This window comes from Callorhinus ursinus, unplaced genomic scaffold (assembly GCF_003265705.2).
Source record: "Callorhinus ursinus isolate GAN/ISIS: 27379988/994484 unplaced genomic scaffold, GSC_fseal_2.0 scaffold1, whole genome shotgun sequence".
Taxonomy (NCBI): Eukaryota; Metazoa; Chordata; class Mammalia; order Carnivora; family Otariidae; genus Callorhinus; species Callorhinus ursinus.
In genome coordinates this window covers 46,549,426-46,570,052 of record NW_027397063.1, presented here as the reverse complement: position 1 = coordinate 46,570,052, position 20,627 = coordinate 46,549,426, and the positions used below count along the sequence as shown (strand labels likewise).

General features: G+C 39.9%; 1 protein-coding gene across 1 annotated transcript in view; it reads left to right on the top strand.

Annotated features, from left to right (window-relative positions):
• The window catches only part of GUCA1C (guanylate cyclase activator 1C), a 34,191-nt gene extending 14,126 nt beyond the window's left edge, over nt 1-20,065 (top strand). The window contains 4 exon segments of the mRNA XM_025868674.1: nt 6,858-6,989; nt 6,991-7,008; nt 11,219-11,358; nt 19,957-20,065. Coding sequence (XP_025724459.1) covers nt 6,858-6,989; nt 6,991-7,008; nt 11,219-11,358; nt 19,957-20,065 — 399 coding nt within the window.
• Nucleotides 20,066-20,627: the final 562 nt, after the last annotated feature.

Sequence of the window (20,627 nt, the reverse complement as noted above, 5' to 3'; positions counted from 1 at the left end):
TCAATAGACTTCTATCTCCTTTGAAAAAAAATAGTCGTCATTGTCATTATGGTTATTATGATTGTTATTTTTACTATTATTTGCAAAATGAAGGACTGTTTCTAGAACTGAAATTCTACAATTTGAATCCCTGAAATGAAGCCAAGTTCCCCCAAGGACATTACCGAGATTATAAATTTGTGTCTCCATCCCTGGGACAAAACTCCAAAGCAGATGTCTCAAAATATATTGAGATGACATTTCAATATCTGTTTCTCGAGGAGAGTGATGGCAGGACCACATTGGCATATCAGATGATATCTATGGTGATATCTTACCTGGGTATTTTACCAAGTGGGGAGAATGGATGGGTTAGTCAGGGCTGCAATGCAGGTGTGAGGCCCTGAAGAGGGGAAAATGCTGAGCCAAAGCAAGCACCAGCTGCACAGCAAAGGGACACTGTAGAGTCCTAGCCAAGAGCAGAGGTGAAGACACAACAGGGTTAGCTACACCAGTGTGTGGGCTTCTGGTCCTGGAGGGGCAGGTGGGGAAATTTCCAGGGAAACATAGGCCAGGAGGGCTATTGTCTCTGGGGTGCTGGAGGCTAAATCCTTGGGTAGGGCGAGGGGGCTAAAGATTCCAAAATAGACAGAAGTGTTCATCAAAGATAGCAAAAAGCAGGAGAGGCAAGAGGAGAGAGATCACTTTTTGTGCTGCTGAGCCAGATGGTTTTGCAAGCCAGGTGAGGGAGGTCTGGAAGTGGCGGCCCCAAGAGTTCTCTGGGCTCACAGTGTCCCTGAGACAAAGCAGCTCAGATCACACAGGCCAGCTGTCCCTTGGGCAGCACCGGGTATGAAGGAAGCACAGGTACCAAGGTGCAGTATCTTCAGACATTGGGTCACCTTACTTTATACGACTGTATTGCCAAATAGTCTACACATGTGAATCCAGAACAACACGCTGCACTGAATGTGTCCCATCTGTATGGACGGACACCTCTTCCAGAAGAATTCGGCTGTAATGCGTTTTGAGGGCAATAAATACTGGGTGGCACAAAGAACAAAAGCCTTAGAGTAAGGCTGACTGTATTTAAATCCTGGATCCACCTATGTCCTAACTTTGTTATTTAACTCGTCTATTTAGCCTCTCTGAAAATCCATTTTCTCCTCTGTAAGCTAAGAATAATAAGGCTGCCTGTCAGGCTGCTGTTAGAATTAGAGATAATGCTTGGAAAGTGACTAGCACAGTGCTTGAAATATATATACACTATATTTTATAGCTTTTATACTTAGTAATAAATAATAAAATAATTGTTTCATATGCATAATATAAGTTTTATAATTTAACTTTCTATCTGCATTTCAAATTGATCATATCCTGAAAGCACCTGTAATTTATGGCATGTTGTGAACCTTGCCTGGTGACCACATAATTCCACCTGTGGATTTTCTGCTGAATAGAACAGAATAGATTTTGTTTTCCTTATTTTTAATGTATTAGACTTCTAAAATTTCATCTCTTTAATGGTAGAAAGAACAAAAAGTCATATATTTTTTACCTTTTTATACTTTCTTTATAGATGTAAAAAGTATGCCTTATAGTTCCCATACATTTTAGAAACCACGAGAAAGCTTGGATTTAAAGTCTCCATATATTTTTTCTCTCTCTTGTTTTCACCCCCCTCTACAAAATGATTCATAATGTGTTAATGGACCAAACTCCTTTTGGAGCCCGAGAAACTGTCATGCTTCCGTATCTTGGCCCTGTTTAACTCTTCCCTTTAGCCCACTCCACCCTAAGAATATAATGTATACATCTATAAACATGTTGGGATTCAAATGATTTTTGTACACATGCTCCCAAACTCTCCTTCTCTGAGGCTCATGAGAATGGCTTTGTGTGCGCCCAATTTCCTCCCTGCCCTCAACCTCAAAGGAGGATCCTGCCATTGCCAAGCTAATGTTTTAGGATTTTGATGCAGAATTATGAGACACATTGGGAGAGTGAAAGGCGGAAGTGTTCTCATGCTCAGGCTGGCTGTGAAGGCACCGGGCAGTGGAGGTTGCTGAAGATTGAGCAGCAGGACATATGTGCGGGAGCAGATGGGAGAGGAAGGGGGTGTTGTGAAGAAATCCATACATTTCTCACAACTTGTGTTTGTTCCAGAAATGAAAGTAAAGACTTGCTGTTATTTTGAAATTAATTTTTGATTGCTGGGCTGGATTTGTATGCCTGTGTCATTCTGAGACTGAACCATGTGGGTCATATTTTTTTCTAATTAGTCTTAATAAGGTTATTTAAATTCAAGTGAGAATAAGTCACAATTAGCACAGCCACTTAGACAGATACCTAGATGATAACATTGCCTACAAAAAAAGACATCTATAAGAAAAACAGCTTAGGTCTGTGGTTCCCAAATCTTCAGATACATCAGACTTCCCTGGGGAGCATTTTAAAATGCAGACTCTTGGGCCCCAACCCAAGTAGTTTTGATGGTGTTCTTTGGGGGTCAGGCTCTAGGAGTCTGCATATTTCTTTGTCCCCTTGTGATTTTGATGCAGGGAGTTTATGAACCCTACTCTGGCGCAAGGCCAATCGGTATCAGACATCTCCAGTCAGTTCTATGTGCCACAAGGGCTCCGGTGGCTCAAATACAACAATGTGAACTTAACAGTGTTCCCTTGGATAGCCTCAAAGAAAAGTCTTTCAACATCCTTTATTGCGTTCTTCCTAGTCACATTTGCAGGAACATCTCACCTTCTCTGTCGTTCTTATCCACCTCCCCATCCTGGGCTTGAAAACTAGAGGTTAACCAAAGGCAATAATTACCTTATCTTCTGGTTTACAGAATAGGCATTACCCAAAACTCTCTCCAACAGTAACACAAGCCATTAAATCACATTCACCAGAGTTGTCTCACTGATGCAAATTTCTACAAATCTTACAGAAAGATAATTGGAAAGAAGAGTTGGCTGTAGATTGCTAAGAATTTGTCTAATTACATAACGGAATGCTAAAATGAAGACAGAAAATGTTTTGCTTGCAGGAGATTTTGCCAAAGGCTGCACTTGTGTAAGTAGAAAAGGCTTCCTTCCTTACCCACCATCAACTTTGGTTGTAGATTAACAGGATTGTCCATTTTAAAGCCATACAATGAAAATATTTGTGCTCATCTCCTGATATAGTTTGCTCAGAGCTTCCACAGTCTGGTTTGGAAGGAGTTAGGGCCACCTCCCCACTGTGCCTAATCATAAAATACCAAATGTTCTAAAGTCAACATCCCTCACAAAATAAAGGTTTTTATGGAAACTTTATAGCAAGCCAACTCAGCCTTCTCAGGGAGGATGCTTCTGTAACCTTTGGGCAAACATGCATAAGAACTACCCAGGAAACAGTTGTATTGATTGATTAGCCCTAAGAGACGCAGGAGGAAGACCTGGGAGCCAGTGTGCCCTGACTGTATACTGTCTACCCAACTTCTATCCTCTGCACCCGCTGGTCTCGTCACCGAAAAATAACGGTCATGTCCTGCCAAATCGGAAGATATCTTGATGTCATCTTAAATACATTTCCACTCTATGATAACGTATCTCCCTTGTCTCAGCCATAGTAGGCTAGGGATTAATATGGAGAAGTGGTAATGAGCAGTAAGAAAGGCTGATGGAGAAAAGGTAAAACCAGCTATGTTTTGTAGACTTGAGTAAATTTCCTTCAAGAGATTCATTCAACCAGACTCCAAAACTGTTAGTTGAAGTCTTATCGCTTATAAGAAGTATTAAAGTTATTGATAGGGTGAAGATATCTAAGCTGTAAAATGTAAAAATCTAATACATGTAGTAAAATTTTAAAATATTTTATGATATTTTTATTATATATTATAGAGAATTTTTAAAAAATAATACATTTTGAAGACAATGCTATAGTTATTAGCACATTGGCTTTTAATAGCCAAGATATTGTAGTAGTCTACCATACAAAACAAGCAAAGTAAAATAAAACAAAAAGCTGTTAACCAGCAAGCAGGCTTTGCTTCACATCCAGAACTACTGGTGATTTTTCGTTTGCTTTTCTTATAGGCTAGACACAAAAGCTTGAGCCTCAAAGCAAACACATACCATTTTACAGGCTGATAATTCTCAAGCCCTTTATATCCAAGGGAAAGGGAGTACTCTATGTCACATCTTGTTTTGTAACTAGGACTCTACATTCCAAAGTTCCAAGGACAATGCAGCTGACAGCATGTTTTCTTGGGCTGAATATGCTACCATTGGCATCTGAACTCCCACGGGAACATAGCAGAGAGTGGGTTGCACACACCTCCCTAGAGCTGGTCACCTTTCTTAAGATGGTTGAGCATTTAGCTGAGCAAGGTTTGAAGGGTATGAGTCTTAAGAATGATACCCACTATTTCTGTTCCAACTGGGAGTGTTTTACCAGTTTGAAACAGGATGAGGGGAACTGCCTAAGCTTGAGAGCCTTGAACAGTCTTTTCTATAATGCTACCTAGAGCAATCTACACATTCAATGCAATCCCCACCAAAATCCGTCCACTTTTTTCAAAGAAATGGAACAAATAATCCTAAAATTTGTATGGAACCAGAAAAGACCCCAAATAGCCAGAGAAATGTTGAAAAAGAAAAGCAAAGCTGGTGGCATCACAATTCCAGACTTCCAGCTCTATTACAAAGCTGTCATCATCAAGACAGTATGGTACTGACACAAAAACAGACACATAGATCAAAGGAACAGAATAGAGAGCCCAGAAATGGACCCTCAACTCTATGGTCAACTCATCCTTGACAAAGCAGGAAGGAATGTCCAATGGCAAAAAGACAGTCTCTTCAACAAATGGTGTTGGGAAAATTGGACAGCCACATGCAGAAGAATGAAACTGGACCATTTCCTTACACCACCCACAAAAATAGACTCCAAATGGTTGAAAGACCTAAATGTGAGACAGGAGTCCATCAAAATCCTAAAGGAGAACACAGGCAGCAACTCTTCGACCTCAGCCGCAGCAACTTCTTCCTAGAAACATCGCCAAAGGCAAGGGAAGCAAGGGCAAAAATGAACTATTGGGATTTCATCAAGATAAAAAGCTTTTGCACAGCAAAGGAAACAGTGAACAAAACCAAAAGACAACTGACAGAATGGGAGAAAATATTTGCAAATGACATATCAGCTAAAGGGCTAGTATCCAAAATCTATAAAGAACTTACCAAACTCAACACCCAAAGAACAAATAATCCAATCAAGAAATGGGCAGAAGACAGGAACAGACATTTTTCCAAAGAAGACATCCAAAGGGCCAACAGACACATGAAAAAGTGCTCAACATCACTCGGCATCAAGGAAATCCAAATCAAAACCTCAATGAGATACCACTTCACACCAGTCAGATTGGCTAAAATTAACATCAGGAAATGACAGATGTTGGCGGGGATGCAGAGAAAGGGGAACCCTCCTACAGTGTTGGTGGGAATGCAAGCTGGTGCAGCCACTCTGGAAAATGGTATGGAGGTTCCTCAAAAAGTTGAAAATAGAGCTACCATATGATCCAGCAATTGCAGTACTGGGTATTTACCCCAAAGATACAAATGTAGGGATCCGAAGGGGTACGTGCACTCCAATGTTTATAGCAGCAATGTCCACAATAGCCAAACTGTGGAAAGAGCCAAGATGTCCATCGACAGATGAATGGATAAAGAAGATGTGGTATATATACACAATGGAATATTATGCAGCCATCAGAGAGCTTGCCATTGGCAATGATGTGGATGGAACTGGAGGGTGTTATGCTGAGTGAAATATGTCAATCAGAAAAAGACATGTATCATATGACCTCACTGATATGAGGAATTCTTAATCTCAGGAAACAAACTGAGGGTTGCTGGAGTGGTGGGGGGTGGGAGGGATGGGGTGGCTGGGTGATAGACATTGGGGAGGGTATGTGCTATGGCGAGTGCTGTGAATTGTGCAAGACTGTTGAATCACAGATCTGTACCCCTGAAACAAATAATGCAATATATGTTAAGAAAAAAAAAGAAGAAGAAGATAGCAGGAGGGGAAGAATGAAGGGGAGTAAATTGGAGGGGGAGACGAACCATGAAAGACGATGGACTCTGAAAAACAAACTGAGGGTTCTAGAGGGGAGGGGGTGGGGGGATGGGTTAGCCTGGTGATGGGTATTAAAGAGGGCACGTTCTGCGTGGAGCACTGGGTGTTATGCACAAACAATGAATCATGGAACACTACATCAAAAACTAATGATGTAGTGTGTGGTGATTAACATAATAATAAAAAAATTTAAAGAAAACAGTCTTCTAAGATTGACTAAATATGGCAAAACCTTTACAGAAAAGAGGCTCAAAAATTTTGATTCATACTGAAAATGACGTACTTAAAAGGAATCGTGGAGTTTAGCATTCCAAAAAGATCAACCGGGCTCTCTAAAAAGGAGTACAGAATTTAGCTCCTTGGTAATTCCTTTCTACTAGAAACTGGTACCTCATCTTCTCCTGGGTAGATGACAAAACCTGAAGATATTCAGGAGAAGACAGCCTTTGTAGGATACCTGGTGGTGAGGACACAGCCTTCCCTCATGGCATTTCAGAACTTTTTCCTTTTTTTTGACATAAGGAGTAGATATTTTCTCTAAAAAAGACACTTACCTATATATTTAAAGTTACTTATTTCTATACACATCACCCATGTTTTTGTTTGTTTGTGTAACAAAGTGCCAGGAAAAGTTCTATGCTGAGATCTTGTGGGTTGTATTAATTTGTGCTAATGGTCCTGCTCATGAACCATGACTTCTCAAATAAAAAACAATTGTTTTTCTTAGATATTGATTTCCTCTTCCACCTTGCTTTCCATAGGATGGATTTATTGACTTTTTAGGGTTTATTGCTGCTATAAATCTAGTTATACGAGGAAAAATGGAGCAAAAATTAAAATGGTATTTTAAACTATATGATGCTGATGGAAATGGTTCTACTGACAAAAAAGACTCTACTGAACATCTTCATGGTAAGTGAAGTAATGAAGGAACTTTGTAGGATATTGTATAGTTAATGTAATTTTCTTCCCTGTGGAGCTGGCAACAGCTGTCTATGTGGTTGGTGACTCTTGGGATATACATTCGGAATCACTGGAGCAATGTAAGTTTCGCTATGCTATTGGTTACTGAGTGTGCACCTGCAAACCAGCATTTCTTGTTGGTGTCCAAATTCACAGATGTAGCAGAGTACTGAGATGAAAAATGAAATAAACATGATATTCTAAAACAATTTATCTTTTTGTCTGCATCCGTGCAGAAAGTTTTCTGAGGAACAGCTAAAATACTAGATGGTTTGTATAGCAAGAGCCATGGACTAAGAACAAAGGTAGCTGAGGAGCAATCGTTCTGGGGGCTGGACTAAAGTATTTCTAATAGGTAATTCAAGGGTCCCAGGTGCTTTCCAGCTCTGAAGTTCGATGAGTCCCTTTATAATTCTCACCCCCCCATCACGGAATTGGGAATACTTATTATCACTCTCATCAGGTATGAGATGAAATGGATCCTAGAGTAAATGATTAAATGGGACACTGTACCTAAGTGAGAATGGGAAGTAAAATAAACATTATGAATGCGATATAGTGAATTTGTAACACAGAGTCAGAATTAGAATCAGAGGTCTTAGAAATGATCTGGTCCAAATTCTTCCATTTATAGATGAAGGAGTTGAGTTACAAACATAATATGTAGTATAAATATTAGCAAACATATAAAGAAAAATAAATGGGTAGAACTACGATTATAATTAAACACCTCAACAAATGGACAAAGCTGTTAAAATTTAAAACTATTTATCAAATGTAGAGTTAACCAACATATGCAAAGAATTCAAGATTATGATAATATTAATATTGCTTCCACTTTAATCTCACACAAGTAACTCACAAAAAAGTGCTAAGATGCACTTTGTAATTGAATTTTGTAAGCATTAAAATTCAGAAATTCTGTATACATATTACATATTGCAACGCAAAATTAGGAATCCAGAATATTCTCTAGAGACTGCCCAACCACATGTAAATTTTAGAATATTCTCTTAAATAAACATACTCGAATTTATTTAAAAAAAATTAAATATGTAATATAGCATACAAATATTGGGGGATGCCTCCAAAGCAGTACTCAGAGCAAGGGTTCATATCCCGGGATATGGATCTGTGGCCTTTGGGAGTCCTTGAAGACCACGAAATGGAGTGCAAATTTTTCTTGTATGTTATCCATTTTTGGTGGGGGAGGTAGAGGGTCATCAAATTCTCAAAAGAATTAGGAGGAACGAAAGGATAAAATGATTTTGTCTAAATCTTATGGAAATTTTTGCACAGGTTTCATTAGTTAAAATGTGTAACTTCCGTTAATGAGTAAAGAAAAGAGAAATATTAAGTAGCTAATTGAGTTTTTTTCTTAAAGTGTTAAAAAGAGAACAAAAAGAAATAAGGAAACTGAAATAATAAGAGCACAGGGCAGAAATTAATAATTGATACTACTTGTCTCCAATGAAATTAATAAAAATTAACAAGAATAAGATTTAATTCTGGGAAGGGCACTGTAAGAAGAGCACCCTTACACACTGTGGAGGGAGTATAAATGGATAGGACATTCCTGGAAATTTGGTAATCTGCATCAGGAGGCTAAAAGTTTATTTTAGAGTCAACATTTCTGGTCAGGACAAACAATCATTAACATCATCAAAGATAAAAGTTCTATCATTTACATCACACTTAAGATACTAAAAATAAGTGACTTAAAAGAAAGTTTTAAATAAATTAATGCAATGGAATATGTACTTACAAACAATGAGTATCAACAAACGTTTGTGGTGGCGAGTGAAAAAAATAGGGTAATGAGTAATACATGCTGTTTAATAGAAGTTCTCTCAGTACATGATAACAGGATGTTGAAATAAAATACAGCCCAACCATCAAAAGATCCAAAGGAAGTACTAGATTATAGGCAAAATTTACAAAGATGTTTACATCTTAATTTCACTTCAAAGGCATAAAATGGTCAGGAGAATTTTTGAAAAGAATTATTAGCGAGGATTTCGTGGGTAAGAGACTTCAAGTCCATGGCACGGGAATTTAAGGAGACCGTGGAGGTTTGGGGAACACTGTGCTCCAGTGTTTGAATCTGAGAAATCATTATGAAACAGACCATGGCAGCGGAGTGGAGGGATGCCGTTTAGGAAGTATTTCATGCCTAGAATTAGTTGGGACGGAAGTTTTTTCATAGATCAGATATGGGGGGTGGGGAAGTTGACATGGAGTTGTCTTGGATCTTGTCCAGCTGAGCCACTTGGAAAAGTGAGGGCACCTCAGAAGGAGAGGGAGCTGGAGGTAGAACTAGAGAGTGGTTCTCAACCAGGAGCGAGGTTGCACTCTTCCTCCCCCAGGGGACATGTGGCCATGTTGGGAGATATTTTGGTTGTCAGCTGGGCAGTGAGTGGAGGAGGGTGAGGTGCAACTGCTATCCATTGTTTAGAGACCAGGGGTGGCTGTTAAATATTCTCCAATGCACAGGACAATCCTGAACAGGAAAGAATTGTCTAGTCTGCAATATCAATTGTGTAGGTGTTGAGAAACTCAGTCCCAGAACATGTAGAAGGAGCCTCGAGGGGTCAGCTGGAATCAAAATGCATGATGCACGTCTAGGGAATTGCAGGGGAGTCTCAGTAATGAAGGGGAAGCATGGTCTCAGAGAAAGAGGGGATTTCCAACATCTGCCATCCGGAGAGCTCTGACAGTCAGTAGCCATGACAGTGCCTGCCAAGTCAGAGGTGTCCTGCTCCCCCTTCGCTCCTACCTCCTCCGGCTCCCGCTCAGAAGGGGTCAGAGAGGGGCTTATCAAAATGCAGGAGAAAGTGCAGACATACTAAATGAGGGAGGAAAGAAGGAAACAACCCAGGCCTCCTGGTCCATCCCCCAACCATGTTTCTCCTGTAAGAAGAGGGAAAACACAGGCAACACTGACGACTCCCTCTGAGAATACCCCTTCAGCCTTCATCAACCTTCCCATCAATCCTTCAGTCTCACTTATATTGCCCAGTGATAGGTGACAGACAAATCCTAGAAATTGCATCATCTTTTATTATGACGTATTCATGTGGTCTAGTATCCCTTCAGGCTGTGGGAATACTGGATGCCTAGCCAAATTTTCCAGACTTTTGGGACCTCTGTCAAGACACCGAGAAACACTAAAAACGTTCATCTAATAGGATACTACATGTATGTAACCATTATTCTAAGTATTCCCCTGTATTTAATTGTGAGACCTCGACTTGCTAAGGCCAGGAGTGATGCGTTACCACTGTTCGCTCTGACTGATCCTGGCTTCAGCTTCAGTAATGCTTGAGAAGCAGCAGAAGAGATAGTCCTATTGCAGACCGTGCCCTCAGTTGAAATATGTTGTCAGCGGTTTTTCTAAAGATCCCTTCATGTTCAGTCAAGATAGTTATGTTCAAATTCCCAGATGACTACTCGTTCTCTCTCTGTCTCTCTTTCATTTTATTATGAATTTCGACACCAAATATTGGTCATTTAATTTAATCACCTGGAGGTGGGGGAGAAGGAGAGCATGGTTAAATTTTCCCTCTAGGAAAGCTGGAAATGTCATTTTCTCTGCGTCCCCTGACGGCCTTTATGATGAAAAGGTGCTGGCAGGATGTGAGAGAAATTCAGTGTCCTTCCAAGGCATACATATCTGTCTTCCCAGTCGATCATTCTACAAAAGGGCAAAAAAGATCAGAGGTGCCAGTGTCAGAAGCTGGAGGGGAAGCCTTAGATGCTTACAGAATATCCTTTCATGTTTCTCCATAAGATCAATTATAACTGGTCTGAAGTTGAGATTATTGTTTGTTTTCTAGGTCCAGAATTCTTATGACAGTGGCCGCTACAATTTTTTTCTGCAGTAGGCTTTTTTGCATCTTTTGTGACCTAATATGTTGAATGGATCCCTTCGTGCCATATAATATCAAACTTCAGATTGTATTCAGTTAATTAAATTTCTAAATCTCATTACCCTGAACTGACATATAATCTTTTTATTTATTTTTAACAACTAGAACAGGTTGGGCAGCCAAAATGACAAGAACATATCCTCAAATTCTGTCACATTGAGGGTAGAAATGTCACAAAATGTATTTGCTTCCAGCAAAGTTGAACTGTCTGATTTGATTTCTCTTTGTAGGCTGTACAAGCCCTCAATGGCCAGCAAACTCTGAGTCCTGAAGAATTTACTAACTTGGTGTTTCATAAGATCGATATAAACAATGATGGTAAGGCAATTACTCTCCTTGGGCTTTTTTCTTTTTTTTTTTAATTTACAAAGTAGGAGATGGTGGGTGTGGGAATGCCATTTAGGCAAAAATATGAACCTTTCAAGAAAATCCTAGTTGTGATATCACTTGGGCTTCATAATTTGGCCAATTCAATGTTCTCCAGTCAGTACAATTCAATGGAGTATTTATTGACCATACACACACACACACACACACACACACACACATATATTCAATTCATGATGCTTGACACTTCAGGATATATGAACAAGAGTAAAGGGAGGTACAAGGAAAGAAAAGTGGAAGAATATGATATGAAGGACTATGCTGTCCACTCTGGGTTATGTTCTAGTAATTATTCCTTTCTACTGGAGGTGTCTCATCAACTTGCAAATAAACTCAAGTTTTCCATACTATAAAAATCATTTCTTCAATTGCGTGATTTTCCTCTACTATCAGATTTTTTTCCTTCCCTTTGACTATACACTTCTGGGAAGAGTTGTACTTGCCTTCATTTCTGTTCTTTGTACCTTTTCTACATTTCTACTCTGTCTGCTCATTTCTCCATCTGCTATTGTTACCCTAAAATCTGGGTTCCTCTTTAGCTCAGAGAAGGTCACTTCTTCAGAAGCTGAGTGAAAGGGAAGACACAGACATTCCAGAAGGGGGAGTGCTTACACCAAATGGCTTTGATCTCAGTAAACTGGTAAGGGAGCATATTGATTTGAGATTGAGGCAGCGTATCTAGGAATGTTCCTTGAAAACGGAAAGTTTGACATTGTGGAAAATATGATGTTAATAAGTGATTTAAGGGGGAAAAGGGATGAATATGAGGCACTGGGACTCCAGCCATGGTTTTCATCAATCCGAGGTAACTTTCCACAGAACCAACATGCCCGCCATAGGTCACTTCTTGTAATGGACACTAGAGGGCAGTAGACATCCATGTTGAGTGTGGCAGTTTGCCCAAGTCTACTGTGGCAACTCAGTTTGGCAGGATGGGATGGTGAGGAGGCTGGGAGGGAGTTCACATGAAATCGCCATTATGAATGAGCCAAAGGACTGAACAAGAGTATAAATCTCAGAATAGCACTTGGAAATGTATCAATAGCCTCAATCTCCCTCTTAGGACCCAGTCCTAGTTTGCCTCACCTCAATTTCGAATTCAGAATGCTCATTTTCTAATTGACCAAGATCAGAGCCATTTGGTTGTAATCACCTGTATTTGGGTCTATATAGATCGAGGATAAAATAAATAAGTTCACGTGAAAGCTTGCAAAACCCAGAATGGACAAGGAAACTAAGTGAAGTTTAGACAAGGACTAGAGAAATGGAGAGTGGAAGATCTTAGAAGGTCAATGAAAATTTTATTTGAAATATGCAGCTGAAAATTCTGATCACCAAACAGGACAAATGCTGTAGGTTTTGTTCTGTTTTTTTGTGTTTTTTTTTTAAGATTTTATTTATTTATTTGACAGAGAGAGACACAGCGAGAGAGGGAACACAAGTGAGGGAGAGGGAGAAGCAGGCTTCCCACCGGGCAGGGAGCCCGATGTGGGGCTCGATCCCAGGACCCTGGGATCATGACCTGAGCCGAAGGCAGACGCTTAACAACTGAGCCACCCAGGCGCCCTGGTTTTGTTTTGTTTTAATTTTTAATCAGAAGTACTGGAGTATGGCAGGGATTGGAATAGAGATGACAAAACATTTCAGGCTGGGGCTGAAATCGTTGACTAAAGGACAAGTGTCCTGGAAATAGATGGGATATTGTGAATGTTTAAGACTTAGTAATACAATGAACGTCAAAAGGGCAGGTCAAGAATGTTGAAGATATCTCTGGATCCTGCTTCTAGGGATGGAAGTGGGAGGAAAGGAAAGGCGACCTCTACTGGAGAAGTGTGAGGATTGCGGTATCCTTAAGAAGGAGCTCGATTTCTATTAGTGTGGGGGAACAGATAATGTGTTCCAGAAAACAAGAAAACGATGCAGGACTCACTGCTTATTGTCTAAACAGTTTCCTCACAAACCAAGTACAATAGAACCAATAAAATGGGGGAATGTGGTTGGAAGGCCCTAGAAAAAGAAAGAGGGGGTTGCAAAAGGATGCAAATCTAGAAGAGTGAAGGTGTTTTCTTGGGCAATAACTAAGGATACCTGCAGACCAGGAAATGGGCTCTTTGACCTGGAAGAACATGTCAAAAGAGAGAGAGAATACATTATGGTTTCTGGAATAGCTTACCGAACTAATCATGCAAATCACTTCCTCTGATGGAAACTTGTATTTAAGAAAAAAGATGTATATCATTGCCTTTACAATGATGATATCAAATAAACTAGCTGCATTTTGGAACAACAGTGAACCACTGTTTCTTGGCAAATGCATATACACAACTAAACTGATAGAATTTGCTTTTATATGCAAATTATTGGAGATCATTTTATCATCTCATCAAGAGACAGCTGAGTCATTCCCTATATCAAGAAAAGGACGCTAAAATTCTACTGTTGGACAAAGACAGCTCAGAGCACCAGAAGGCAATTCGATTGAGAAGTAGAAGGCATTACAAGAGAAAGTAATGAAGACATAGAAGGCTGATATTTGTGGAAGCATAAAAGGATTTTGCCAGTATTTGACACAGGAAAATAAAATGTTTCACTCACACATAAAAGGGGAGCAAGCGCCACAGGGGAAAATGTATATTCATCTTTGTACAAACCTAAGTATATATACCTCGAATAAGATTTTTTAAATTGTTGATTATCATTGTTATCAAAACATCAGTTTGGTAGAAATAGAGATGTTCAGTCAAGTATAACAGAATGGTGTTGACTATGTGCCAGTTTTTTTTCAAACTGAAAAGAAAGCTTACTATTGGTATCTGATAATCCAGTGAATATTGAAACCAAAGATGAAGAAGATCACAACACAACAGGATAGAACTTTAGGAACATATATGAACACCCCAATTTAACTGCAAATTGTTTACAGAAGAATGACCAACATCAAATATGTTGGGACAAAAATAATACACAGAGCTATGAAGTATTCTATACATGATTATCATGATAGTTAGCAAATCAAAGTTAGAAGATTAATCAAAAGAGAGGCACAGGATAAATGCTATGGAAATAAAAAAATGAGTATCTACAAACTCCATGAGGGCAAGAACTATTTCTGTTTTATGTACTTCAGTATTTCTTGCAGGCTCATACTTCCTGGCACATAGCGGTTACTCCATGAATAGTTGTAAGGTGAATGAGTGTCTGGTAAGAAGATGTAATGAAAAGTGAAGGAAGATATAAAAAAGAAACAAGTACAACGTACAACATTTTTTAAAGATTTATTTAGTTGAGAGCGAGAGAGAGAGCACACAAAATAGTGGGGGGAGAGAGGGACAAGCAGACTGCTCACTGAGCAGGGAGCCCAATGCAGGGCTCGATCCCAGGACACTGAGATCATGACCTGAGCCGAAATCAAGAATCGGAAGCTCAACCCACTGAACCGCCCAGGCGCCCCACAACGTGCAATGTTATCTGTAGGAAGAAAGGTGTTTAGACTATTTTGGAAATTAACATATATGTGCATATGCATTGCCACCTCACAAAATATAAGTGCAGTTGATTAGCAGGAGTTAATTACCAATGGAAAGTGAAACGGGGGGGACAGAAAGAAGCTACAGGGGACTTCTTTCATTTCATTACACTTTTTGGTAGAGCTTAAGTTTTATATCATGAGCATGTATTATTGTAATAATTCAACAAGCTATTTTTATCCTTATATTATGAACAAAAGCATCAGGAAGAAAAACTTGAAGAGAATCACAGAGAGGATTGCAGTTCAATATTCAATCTTACCGAAGAATGAAAAGAGACGGGAGAGCAAGACAAGTCAGGATAAATGATTAAGCATGGCATCCTGCAGCCTTTCCTGCAGGAAGAATAGCAACCATGTTCTACCATGCACCGCCCAGGAGTCGTTCTTGACGTGGTTTGGGAAGATTTGTAGAATCTGTTCACAACATCAAGCGCGGAAAGTGTCCGGGTAGGTTTAACCCAGTGCCAAATAGCGCAGGGGCAGGGGAGACTTCAGTGGCTCATAATAATACACCATGAAAGTGAAAAGAGACAGAACAAGGCCAAAGACGAAATGAAAGAGGTGATTATTGGGCAGATATTTTGGGGGAAAGAGGACAGGGACGGGACATGAAGACATTTTATTGAGCAGTTACCCGGGAGGGACATTGTGGAAAGCCCGAGAGTCACCGTGACTCAAACTGAGAAGCACAACTACCAGGGGAGAAGGGAGAATTGGGTTTTCTCGTATAAAAAAGAAACTCCTGCACCTGAAAACTCGGCTATAAAATGCTGCTAAATGCTGCTCGTGCCACCTTGCTTACGACTGCAAAACTGTGTCGTGTAAAATCTTCCCTGGCGTCCGCCCTTGAAAATCTGTTCGTTCTCATCTCCTGAGACCCATCCCCCATCCCCGTCTCTGCTAATTTCCCAGTGCCGCTACACTGTTTCACCATGTTCTAATTTAAAAGAATTGACAAAAAATCTTTTAGGCAGGCTGGTTTCTTCTAAAACCAGGCTGACTTCTTTAGAGCAAAAATGATAATGTGAGCACGCACAGTAAGTTTTGGCTTTTTTTTTTTTTTGAGGGGGGTAGGAAGTCATTTTTTGTTTTGTTATGAAAGGTAATATAAGATGTTAATGGGAAGAGACGAACCATGAGAGAGGATGGACTCTGAGAAACAAACTGAGGGTTCTAGAGGGGAGGGGGTGGGGGATGGGTTAGCCCAATGATTAAGGAGGTATTAAGGAGGGCACGTTCTGCGTGGAGCGCTGGGTGTTATACGCAAACAATGAATCATGGAACACTACATCCAGAACTAATGATGTAATGTATGGTGATTAACATAACAATAAAAAATAAAAAAATAAAAGATGTTAATGGGAAGAAATACAGGACCCAGTAATATCAACAAGATAACCAGATTGCAAAAACAAGGCTAAAGAAAATATCCACAGGTAGCCTCTATCATCAATGAAGTTCTGAAATTAGTAGGGAGTGATGGGAGAGCGTTGACCTTCAGGGTCCCCAGGAGGAGAGAAGGTATCTGCAAACACAACAAACAACACTAAATCATGTAGATATAAATGGTGAGTATATGTATATTTCAACATATAAAAATAAAATTGTGTACTTTCTGAATTGTGCCCTACAAATACTGAAATGTATCTTTAAATATACAACAAAATAATACAAACTCAAACCATTGGTTTAGATCCCTCAGAGCCCTGTGATCTCCAGCTGAGTCACCTCTTACTGGCTTTGGCTCTTTGTTGGTAGATTTTTTGAGGGGAAGCTTCTAGACCTGCATAGGCGATTCTTTCTAGACAGATTCAGAAACCATCCTTTTAATTTGTTTGGGCATAAATCCACAGACAAATTAAAAGGGATTAGGAAACAATGTTTAAGAACATCAGATAAAGGGAAGCAATTTGTCAGCACGTTTTCTGAGCACCTGTCACGTTCCAGCACCGTAGTGTTGGAAGAAACAGCACTTGTAGCTGGGGCTTTATACATGTTTGATGAATAAATGAATGAATGCTAAGTGCTAGAGGGAAAAGAAGAAAATTTCAAGGTAAGTACTTTAAATAGAAATAGTAAAAGTTATAAGTTGCTGTAGGTAGAAGTTGGCTTAATTTCAAAACGAATTTTTTTTATGGTAACTGGTTAGGTAACATGAACAAAACAAATGTGCAGAGTTCACACAGGTTTTGAGAAAAGTTAAAAAAAAACAACAGTGAAGAGTTCCATCCTCTAAGTTGCTAAGGGAGTAGAACTTAAAAGCTCTCATCACAAGAAAAACAAAAGTGTAAAGTGTATTTATGTGAGGTGATGGATGTTGCGATATATACATGTATGAAATCATTATGTTGTATACCTTAAACTGAAACAATGTTATATGTCAATTCTATCTCAATTAGAAAAAATATTTTTTAAAGAAATTCCATCTTTTCTCTCTTTGCCACACCAGTAACTGATGTTGCTTTTCACCTGACATGGTGACTCTACCCTCCACACCCTCAGACACAGCTCCTTCTACCAGTACTGGTGACAACCGACAAGTGTTATAACTGAGCAATCAAAACCCACTTCTGTTCCCCCATCTGCACTCTCATTTCTCTTTTGGTCATGCGAAGCCCCTAGAAACTTGAAAAACTTTTGCGTGGGGAATTTAGCAGCTATGATTTCCCTTTGCAAAACATAGGATTGTTTTGTTGCTGTTATTTATGGTTTCTGTGACCCACCACTCCACACCACGTGCCCGTCCCCAACCCCACACTCACTACTCCTCATTTTCAGTTTTCTCTCAGTTTTCAGTTTTCTTTTTTTTTCATTCCATGGTTATACATTCCCTGTGAGACATAGATAACTCCATGCCTACCCTGTGGGTTTTGCACAAACTTCTTTGGCATAAGGAAAACGTAAGGAACAAAGATTCAACTTCCCTCTAAAAAGCATGTTTTAGAATTTTGCCATTGAAACCAAAGGGAAGGTATCTTACGAGAATGTGATGATTCATGCTTGTTTATATTTGAGTCACTATCATGGTGTTTTGTGTATTTGACTTTATCCACTAAAAAGTATTTCAGGTCCTGCTGACTTTCTGCCCCAGATATACATTCTCTAGTTACTGAATGTTCTTGACTCATCTTTGGCTGCCCTTCTACCTAGCCACAAAACCTATTTGGTACAGTCGCTTTGAGATCAGGAACTACATCTATACCCCTTGACTTGAAGACACTCATGTGCAGCCAAGTCCCAGCAGACTCTAAGCCTAGGGTGGATGGTGGTCCAGTGAGGCCAAAGAAAAGACCTGGAGACAACGATTAAAACATAGCTTATTATTATTTTTTAAGATTTTATTTATTTGAGAGAGAGAGAGAGAGAAAGTGAGCCTGAGTGGGGGGAGGGGCAGAGGGAGAAGGAGAGGGAGAAGCAGACTCCCCGTTGAGCAGGGAGCCTGATGTGGGGCAAGATGTAGGTTTATCAGGGGAACTTATGTACAGGGAATCTAGGAGTGGCCGACTGGACAGAGCATCTGCTTTTGGCATCTATATGCAGCAAGTTTAGTATTACAGCAATTTAACCTAGCAACAATCAGTGGCCCCTCCCCTCCTTGCATGGACAGCACTTCCAAGGAAACCAAGGTCTTCCACCTGGACACTGTTTTAGGGGAGATACTCCAGGTTGGCCATCCCCAGAGCCCCTGACCTTGAACACTAAACAACACATTCCACTGCACATTCTGCTTGGTGGGAATATAGAGGGAGGATGGGATCTCTACATTTTGAAGATAGCGATTAACAGGGGCATTTGGAGTATGCTTACACAAACTAGCTATCCAGCGTGTACCATAAAGCTCATAACTACAATCCAAATGAGTCAGCAGAGAACTCCTCCATCCCCTCAAAATGTTGAAAAGTTATCTTGTAGGATGATGGTAGTGGCAAAACATAGCAGCCATGGTACATGGGTATAAGGCAATGATTTTATAGCCCTGGACTCGCCAGCATGGGCCCATGGCTTAAGTCAAGCTGATGAAATTAGGAATCAAAAATGAGAGGGGAGCCTGAGCGGCTCAGTCAGTTGAGCATCCAACTCTTGATCTCGGCTCAGGTCTTGATCTCAGGGTCACGAGTTCAAGTCCCACATTGGGCCCCATGTTGGGCATGAAGCCTACTTAAAAAAAAAAATCAGAAAATGGCTGCCCAATAATTATACATGGAATGAATAAATCTTTAACCTTTTTAGGGGTGCCTGGGTAGCTCAGTCAGTTAAGTGTGTGACTCTGGGTTTCGGCTCAGGTCATGATCTCAGGGTCCTGAGACTGAGCCGCGAGTCAGGCTCCACGCTCAGTGCGGAGTCTGCTTGTCCTTCTCCCTCCCCCTGCTCGTGCTCTCTGTCTCTGACTCTCTCAAATAAATAAATAAAATCTTAAAAAAAAATGTTTAACCCTCCTCACAGCTTTGGACAGTCCCTGAAATTATTTCCTGAGAGAAGAATATTGAAAACAGCCTTGCACATAGTCATTTCCTCCTGATCTTAGAAATTAGCAATATTCATGCTCCTATCACTTGGTCATATCTTCAAGATTAAAGGTCAAATAATCAATACTGTGTAGAGACGTGAATGTGTATGTGAACACAAATGCATTGCTGATGTTCTCAACCTAAAAATAGTTTGTATTTGGAGCACCTGGGTCGTTAAGTTGGTTAAGCATCTGACTCTTGATTTTGGCTCAGGTCATGATCTCAGCCCCGCATCAGGCTCTGTGCTGGCCATGGAGCCTGCTTGAGATATTCTCTCTCTCTCTCTCCCTCTGCCCCCCCCACTTGTATTCCCTCCCTCCCTCTCTCTCTCTTAAAAAAAAAATAGTTTGCTTTTGTCATCTACATTTTCATTGGCAACCCTACCATTGAATGCTTTTCTATATAAGGATATTCAAAGAATTTAGAGTCTGGTTGAGGTGAAAAAATGTCAGAATATCAAGAGAAATATCAGGGAATATATTGTATACACCAGTGATTGGTATGAACAAAGCCTCTTGTTAATTGTTCATTTGTTATTTTCTAGGAGAATTGACTTTAGAAGAATTTATCAATGGCACAGAAAAAGATCAGGATCTTCTGGAGATTGTTTCCAAGAGCTTTGACTTTTCCAACGTACTGAAAGTAATCTATAATGAGAAACAGTCAGACACAGAAGGGAGGCTTCCTTCAAACCACGTGAGAAGACTGATCTAGGGAAGGGGGAAATGAAGCAGCTGTGAGCCGTGAGAATGCCTTTTCCGACTTTCAGTGGATACAAGACTTTCAGTTGAGAAGAAATGAAATTCTCCCACGTACATGCTATTGATTTCAAGTTTTTATTATAATTGGTATTGGCTTGTGAATACATCACTTAAGTCCCATGGAGACTTCCATAAAGATTGCAGACAAAAGAATTGTTGCTTTTCTGTCTGTATATTAGTGCTTTCTCTGCAGATTAAAACATGATTAACCTGAAGGATTGTCTCCATATCTGTTCAAAATAGAACTCACATATATGTTTCCTTGCACACCTAAATTAATCTGAGTCTTGAAATAGAACTGGATGATCTGGGCAGTGTCTCCATACTTCAATATTCTTCTTAACATGCGTTCGGCAAATGTGTTTGCTGCCTCTTGGCTCCTGTTGTATCTCTGTATTATAAATGACCGAGTTCTGGTCTGTGGAGAAACTTTCTTCTTCCCTTTTTTCCCGTA